General features: G+C 34.3%; 1 protein-coding gene across 2 annotated transcripts in view; it reads left to right on the plus strand.

Moving 5' to 3' along the window:
* gb (solute carrier family 7 member genderblind) overlaps positions 1-8,196 on the plus strand; it is a 46,378-nt gene extending 38,182 nt beyond the window's left edge. For both annotated transcript variants that reach the window (XM_081749152.1, XM_081749151.1), the window contains exons 12-13: positions 1,722-1,899; positions 2,901-8,196. In XM_081749152.1, coding sequence (XP_081605278.1) covers positions 1,722-1,899; positions 2,901-2,953 — 231 coding nt within the window. In that variant the 3' untranslated portion in view covers positions 2,954-8,196. The remainder of the gene's footprint in view (positions 1-1,721; positions 1,900-2,900) is intronic.
* Positions 8,197-9,148: the final 952 nt, after the last annotated feature.

The following is a 9,148-nucleotide window of genomic DNA, read 5'->3' on the forward strand; positions in this document are numbered from 1 at the left end:
AATACGAGTACATATCGTCATTCCGTATGGAAGTTAATAAGATAGTGTTATTTAATTCTACAATGAAGTATATTAAAAATGTGGGTCAGAAAATTAATTGCATTAACTAAAAATACAATGTTTTATATCTCGATGGAGTAACGAAAACTGTGTATAGCGACGTTCTGAGATTTTTCTATGTATCAATCGTTCTCACTGACATTTTTTTTTTTTCCCTTCAGAGTCGAGATGATAGGTTTAAGGTCAGATTCAACTTCTAACATGGACCCCCGCTTGCCTTTGGTGTGCGTGGTCTCGGGCTAGATTCCCAGGGGGGAGGGGTACAGTTGAATGAAAAATGTGGTTCGGATTCTACTATAATCAGTAGATCCACGCCTCCCTAAGCCGCCCAGGCATAATCGTGGGACATTAAATTCAAAACAAACCAAATCAACTTCTAAAAAGGGACTAAAATACAGAATTTGGAGATGAACATTACTTAACTACTAAACTGTCATTTCGTTCTTTCTTCGAACTTCAGCAAAAGAACTTGTAAACTGTATTTGAGTTTTTAAGATAAAGATAAGGACACATTTAGTTCATCTACTACAGTTTGTAAGATATATTCTTGAAATTTTAATCATTTTAAGACTTTAACTTTCCACATTTGTTACCTTATAGGTAGAGATGCAAGGGTTCGGAAAAAACCGGCTTTTTTCGGAGGCTATGAGATGTTGATCTACAGCTTAATGTGGGATTCAAACAAAATTATCCCAGATATCAAACCGGGTCTCCCATGCCAAAAGCGCGTACACTAGCCATGAGCGAGCTCCTCGTTTAAACTTCTTCCTATTGGACTTTCACTACTAAATCGTCCATTTTCATGTAAAAAAAAAAAAAAAAAAAAAAAAAAAAAAAAAAAAAAAAAAAAAAAAATTGTAAGATGATGAAAAATTATTTCAGCATATAATTCGGATTTACTGATTAAAAATTAGGTTTTCAAAGGCAGCGGCGATTGTTGTGCAGTGCTATTTATGCGGTGCCAGTTATGCAGGAGATAAAAACTCAAAATGTGGCATTTTCTCTCTGAATAGTAAGTTACAAGTTGAGCTGCGTTGTTTAAGATGTATGAGAAATTAGTTCCTCTAATTACTTTTTGTACTAACTTATAAAAACATTTTTAAAATACCTAGATCTAACTTATATGAAATCGTTTTATGGGAAAATTAAAACATTATAACGTAAAACTTGCCAGAAAAACGTAAGATCTAGTAACCCTAGGCCAGACACATGTCACAACGGCGAGTTATCGCGCCGATTGCTTCATATGGCTGTAATTTCTTCACGAAGGTTTACCAGCGTAGCCAGTTTCCTGCGGTACACGACGTCTTTATGCTTCTCCTGACGTTAAACTGTAGCGACATTTCATATTTGAAATGGACTTCTGTTCAAGTGTCAAGCATATACTAGCCACTTTGTTTCACCATATGTTACAATGAAAATACCGACATTTGAGGTAAGGCCACACCACGTGTAATGTTAATTGAACTTCGAAAACAATAACACCTACTATGTTGTGTGTACATTTTTTTATAGGCTCTAGATTTTAGGTAAATGTATGAAATTAAATCATAAATATTATATAGCTTTTTTCTTTTACATCTAAATTAAATACTATACTTAATATACTTGACAAGACATAATTTATGTAGTATAGAAGTGCGTTTATTTTACCTTCCCAGGTATCTTTATGGATTCCAATTACTTTCATCATCATATGTGCCTTCCTAGTAATTCTTCCTATTAGTGTACGGCCCGTAGAAGTTGGTATGGGAGTGCTAATAACAGTCACTGGTGTTCCTGTCTATCTGTTAGGCGTACATTGGCAGAACAAGCCCCAATGGTTTCAGAAAATGCTTGGTAAGTAGATGCGGCGTATTAGGAATCGTAGGAAGTGAATATTGTGATTCTCTCTGAGATTCTAGGCTACTGACTTAGTTTTGAGATCACTTCAGTCAGCAGAGGTAAACGGTGAATAGATGTTTCCTGACATTGGACGCCAGCAAAGGCGGCAATAAGAACTATTGCTGATTTCCTGGGAATTTCTAATGTATTTTACTTTTTGTTTATAAAATACTTGATATTTTGCATACATTTGAGCAAATATTGAATCAAACAAGGAAGAATTCGTAAACAAACTGATCGATGTGTATGAAAAAAAGAGTCCAAAAATTGCTTTTTTAAAAATGGAATTAGATTTAAAATGTCCTTATTGATAACTACTGTAGACCCAAAATTTAGCAAAAGATACTTCAGAAAAACTAAATTTCGTACTTTAAATTTGTTTGTATGTTAACTTAAAATATAATTAAGTACAAAGTATAAAATGTTACGTTGTTTTGGGGACGTATTTTCCTTTTTATTTGTTACGTATAGGTTTTTATGAATGTACCTATGTATTGTACCATTATTATCCGATAAGTGTAAGATAGTAAATAATAATTACTAGACGGAACGTGTATAGACTCGTCAAATGTGGGACATCGAAGATGTTTCAATAATAATAATAATAATAATAATAATAATAATATATTAGTGTTGTGTGCTAAACCTATTCGATATGTCGACTCCAGATTGACATTTCTTACGACACCTCCTCGTGAGATTGTTAGAACATGTTCGCATTGGGAATAATCGTGGGATGTGTGGCTTTTAATGGCAAAGCCTTTGGAAAAGAGTTTCAGGTAAGCTAAGATACGAGGATAATATAGAAATGGTTCTTAGAAATGAGTAATGAAGCTGATTTAGCACAGCATAATCTCCAAGGTAAGCTTGTTCGTGTGACATTGAACCAGAGTTTCGTAAATAGCATAAATGTAGATGTATTTATAGTACTTAATTGCGAATCTTTACTTTTCCAGGTAACCTTACGTTTGGAGTTCAAAAATTATTCTTGTCTGCCAAAGAAGATTGACAACGTAATTAGAGATATCATACTTGTGAGATTCTTCAGAAAACTATTCCACGGTATAATGGACCATGGACAGAAGCAGCTAGTTTCGTTGAGTACTTCACTGTTGGCGTTTTATACGTATTGTTGCTAACTGTTGCTTATACTTAACGTCAAAAATAATGGGAGTTCTTACTTGTACTTTGTATTTTGCGGTGAGCGAGTAGAGTGTGTGTATAATGATTTTAACAGTTTCTTTTTCTTTGCTTTACATAATGTTTAAAGCAAACTTAAAAAAAAATAATAGATAAAGGTTGTTAGTAACACAGGATATCAAATTGAGTTGATAGTTTCTGAATATATGTTACAGGAGAAAAAGTATATTTGATTGTCATTTCCGTGTGCACCAACGAGGTTAAAATCTTTCGTTGGATAAACTCATTGCTTATAACCCATGTATGGGCTATGGTTGTGAATTTGCGTTGTGATATTCAGAAATGCAATATATGAATTAAGGTTTGTTGGTAAGGTCAGTTTGATTTGATTCAGTTGAATAAAATGAGGAAATAATCAATTTTGTATCATACCATTCCTGTAATAGGTTCGATTTCATTCTTATAATTGATTTCCGTTTCTGATCGATACGATTTAACAAATTGTAATTAATATTGAACATATCATTATGTAAAATTTTTATCATTAAGTTTGTTACCACTGAATAGGGAGGTCAGTTTCTCAGTTTGCAAAATATCTCTATATGTACGGGATAATATTCGGGTTGTTGGCATAATGTTATTTATTACTCGAGCGTCGTTCAAGAAATTAGATTCTTAAAATAGTTTTCTTATTTAAGCTAATTATTAGGGGTATAAAACTTAATTGAAGTCGTTTTGTGTCGTAGCTTTTCTTCTGTTTCGTTACATGCCTTCGTGTCTTCGTAACTTACTTGCAATGGGCTACACGACATTACTGAACACTTGCATTGTGAGAGCGTTGTTATGTATCTAAACGCTATAATATAACCTGTTGATCATTAAGATACCTGGCTGAGCAACTGTTGATTTGTTAGATGAGTATAGTCAGCACTTCAGCTCCTTTCATTGGTAGTTTTAAATTTGTAAAACTGAGTTTATCATCTCTAAGTCAAGTACCTGCCAAAGTACCGCACGATCATAAGTAAGCTCCTAAAATTCTGTATCCTAACCGGGATTACACGTATCAAAAATATTGTGTTGACCATTAGTTTGCACAGGCGCAAGCGGAGGCATGTTACCAGTTCATTGATTTTGTTTATAGAAAGATTGGACATACTTTATCCGAGATTTTTTTCTGATTGTATGTAAGAAAGCATCGTTAGGCAAGGACGACATTGCTATCGAAACCAGAATTTTCTGAATATAACTACGTTGCGTCGCATTTAATGCAGAATCCCCGAAGACAGTACGTCACAAAACTTAAGAAACATTAGTTGGCTAGCATGATTGAGGGGTCTTAAGGTCTTCAAGCATTGCTATAGCTGCCTGTTGCGTGTTCGAAACTGCTCTGGTATAGGTGTAATTCATTGTCCTGTCTCATTCATGTTCTCATAGTCTCTTTTAGCGTAAAGAGTAGAACTATGGGATGTAAAACTAAAATATAAATAAATTAAGCAACACTTATGTATCAGAATGAAGTATGCCAATAACAAACGTGTGCAAAAGGAAAAAAGAAATTTGATAAAAATGAGTATAACAGCGCAAAGATTACGTGAAACAATCAGTGGAGTGTAACCATCCCTAAGAAATATATGTAATATTTTGCTTTCAAACTCTGAAGAAGGTTAATCTAAATCTTGAGGAATACGGAACCTCTCCTTTAAGACTGCTTTCTAGGTTTAAAAATTCCTCGGAGGGTGGAGTAAACTGAATAGTTGATCAGTCAAGAGTATACCAGGTACGCTTGATAGCATTAAGTTCTGTCGAACATGCAGGTCATGCAGGTCCCTGAATACGATAGTGTCTTCTAAAATTCGAAATTACACACATGGTATTGTCGCTAACTATAATAGTATAGAAACTCGGAGCCAAATGTTTTACGGATATCGTACATATTGACGCAATAAGTTAAGTAACGTCACGGCATCAGTGTTTTTAAGTTAACAATATGGAAATCAGTTTTCCTATCTAACAGATCCAAATTATATTGAATCACCTCTGCAGAATAGTCTCTCTCCAATGAAGTTGGGGTTATATTCAAATTTTTTGCTTTATCCAAATGAGCTGCTGTCCAGAATGTGACGAAAGATTTAGGTGATATTAATCTCACGGCAGTACTGACAGCATTTGCTTTTGTCGAATTGCACACCATCTGTAGCGCTCATATTTGTGTCGAGCCTTGAAGTAAATATACCACGGTTTGTTGGCGTATAGTCCCGCATTATTCAGTTACTGCGTTTCTGTAGCACGAGAAAAATGGCATGACAAACTTGTTACCGTCAAGCCGTTTTCGAACCGGCTTGATGTTACACCAAACCGGAGAACCATGATGGATGCGTATCATAATATATACACACTTCATTGCTATCTGGATCAACTGTCTGCACCTGCATGTGACCAGATTCCTCCTATTTGACCTTCGGTTAGAGCATCTAAAGATACCGCTTTCGATTCATTTTCGATGCTAACTAAGACTTGTATCGTACATCAACTCTTTTCTTTACAAACGTGATCTTTCCACAGAAAACCAACTGTATACGATGAGTAACTACGACAGCGAAATATTGTACAATGGAATCTTGAGTGGTTGTGATATCCGTCCGTGCGATATGGCTGTGAAATGATAAAAGTACTTCATCGTCATTGTTGGTTAAGTTATGTGGAACAGTGAAGGGTTAGGAGATGTGCTTTTTGTACATCTGATCTCTTATTTGACTTGCGACAGAAGCACGTGTTCTAATTTTGCACTTAAGTCAGTCTAACAGTTTAGGGAGACCAGATTTAGAAAATTAAAAATAAAAAATAAATTAAAAAATAAAAAGAGAAAGGGGATAATCGGCAAAACTGGCAGGCGTAGTTTGATAATCCACCTAGCGAGTTTATGCGTAACTTCGATTATCGACACACGGAAGGTTATTGAATATCAAAGCACGGAGCCATCTGTTGGAAAAATATGAAGCTTTCCTAACATTTTTGAAATCTTTCCAACCTAAGACTCAACTTGAGGATTTAAGAACATGTAAAAATTACATTACGTAACTAAGAGTAAAAAAATAGGACTCATTTTTAATATTCTGCGTTTCATTTGCATTTTTCTCAAGAGTCCGGACGACTGTATGAAAAGGGACAATCCCGTTAAAAACGGGGTGTCTAGTCATCCTAATACAGTCTTAATGCTAAGGCTGGTTATTAAACTTCAAGCAACAACACTCGGAATATTTTTCTCTGGATTATGACTTCTGATTGAGGTTTTAGATATTGTGTAAAACTATCAAGAAATGAACGTTTAAATCAAATCTTTAACGTCCGCTGTGGTTCTGTTTGTGCTAAAGAGGAGCATGATAAAGGTTAATAAATTATATGGTTGATGTATTGGAAGGAAATGGGAGTACCTATAAAAAAAAAAAAAAAAAAAACAGCTTTCATCTGCTATGTCATGTACTGCCCTACTTTCACCACAGTGCAGAAGGGTTATTACACTTCGTAGTTTGTCATATTTTAGGTTCTGGTATTGATGGAGACTTCCACAGTATATCATTTCTACTCTCCATATCAGATGTACATTCAGCCTATGATTCCTGGTAATATTTACTGAATGATATTAATAAATGACGTACTGGTATACATATGTGTAGATATATTTTATTGGATATTAATTCAGTTACTCCTTTATCAGCCTCTTCATCAATTTCAACATTATTATTATTATTATTATTAATATACACTTGTCACTTATCATATTTATTTTCCATATATATATAGATAGATAGATAAAATTATATTCTGTTGAAGGCCCAATTTAGTAATAATACACTAGGATCACATATCAACATATACAAGTAGGCATCATCATCATCCAGCTAATTATCCATCACACCGCGTTATTAAAATTACTCATTGCACTATCCGATAGTTCAAATTAAATCACAATATTATATACGAACTACAGTTGGGATAGCGTCGATGATCGATCCGAGGCTTACAAATTTTAAAGATACATTTCTACACAATGCATGTTAACTAACTCAGAAAATGTCTTCTTTACTATAAAATTTATATCAGTTTGTTTATCCAAAAAACGATTCGAAAAATTTAATTTCTTTTAGATTTTGTGATTTCCAGATCATCTGATACGGACCGGTGTCCTTTTAAAACATCCTCAGGGGTGTTTTGTGATGTGTCGCTCAACTATATAATAGCGGCGCATTACACCCATGTGGTGAAATTATAGGAGGATACTCTAATATTGAGCCGGGGACGTGATGGCTCAGTGGTAGTGTTCACCTCTGATGCATGGTGTCCTTGGTTCAATCCCAGCTCACGCTAAATGAACTTTGTGGTGGACAAACACCGTGTGCGTGGATTTTCTCGGGGTTTTCCCGTTTCCTCCCACTTTCTTCATTCCACCATTTCATTCATTTCCAATAATCACCGTCTCCTTTAGCCTAGCCGACATAACAGTGGGACGTAAAACTTAAAAGATTTCATTTTTTTCTAATATTGAGCTACCTTAACGAAAACTAAAGTTATTTAAAATAGAGATTGTAGTTTTCAACATGTGAGTGTGGTATCGTTTTGATTTTTATTCTTTTTATGTTGTATGAAATTGTAAATTAGTAAAATGCTAAATTATATTCATCAATGAAGTTATGTTATTGAAACGTAAATATGAGATCTAAGAGTTTAATCGTCGTTACTGCTCACGGTTGTCAATCATGAAAATGTTGTGTATATATAAGTGTAGATTCGAATTAGATCTTTTTATGAAACAAGTTTTATTGATTTGTATACATGACATTAGATCTGTTGATTTTGTATACATGACATTAGATCAGGTTAGCTATTTATTCAGAAGTAAATTATTTTTTAGAGAATGTGAATCCATTGTGTTGTGATTTTGAGGATGTTTTATTTATGTTGGCACTTTATATTGGCTTCGTTTCTGTTGAGGGATGTACTAAGTGCAAAAATATTGTTGACAATACAAAAAGAAAAGTTGAAAATGTGGATGTAAAAGAACTTTGTAAATCGAAACGAATGTAACTTTGTAAAGAAATAAATAAGAAAACAATATTAATATGTTTATTTATTTATTTATTTATTTATTTTTTTTTTTAATGTTAGTCCACGTTGCCTGTTAATCATGCTTGTTGTTCTGTATGGTTGCAAAACATGGTCGCTTACTCTAAGGGAAGAACATAGATTGAAAGTATTTAACAAGATCCTGAGAATAATATTCGGACCCAAGAGGAACGGGAATGCGGAAATTTCATAACGAGGAACTACACAATTTATATGGTTTACCAAACATTGTTAGTTATCAAGTCTAGGAGGCTCAGGTGGGTAGGCCATATAGCCAGGATGAAAGAAAGTAGGAAAGCTTTTAAAAGTCTTAACTGGAAAACCAACCGGAAAACGACCATTAGGAAGACCTAGGTGCAGATGGGAGGACAATATTGAGATGGATCTCGCAGAAATATGAATACAAAGTAGAAACTGGATCGAGTTGGCTAAGGATAGAAGTCATTGGAGAGGTTTTGTGAACGCGGCATTGAACCTCCGGGTTTTATAGGCCATAGAGTGAGTGAGTGAGTGAGTTAGTCCACGTTGAATTTGTGAGTAATCCTTTGTGGGGAGAGCATAGGGTGCGAATTGTCACGTTAAGTTGCAATTTCAAGTACCACGTTAGCTTTGGCCCTAAAAGAAAATGTCGAATTCTGAAGTAAGAAATTCTGTAGTATAATATAGATCTGTAGTATAATTTTATCAATCCGCGTATGTGAAAACTTTGTTTTTGCTGAAAAATGCAATAAAATGTTATTCTCCATATTAACGGATTAAATATGTTCATAGTCGCAAATCCTGTTTCTAACTTTACAAGTAATATTTTAGGAACATCTGTATCATTGTTCGGAGTACATGTGTCAGTTAAGAGAACACAAACTATAGATGCATTGTTCTAGTTAACAGCATATTTTATTTCATATAGGGCCTATACAGTACACAAATGAACAATCTTTTTCAG

This window comes from Thermobia domestica, chromosome 2 (assembly GCF_964235325.1).
Source record: "Thermobia domestica chromosome 2, izTheDome1.hap1.1, whole genome shotgun sequence".
NCBI lineage: Eukaryota > Metazoa > Arthropoda > Insecta > Zygentoma > Lepismatidae > Thermobia > Thermobia domestica.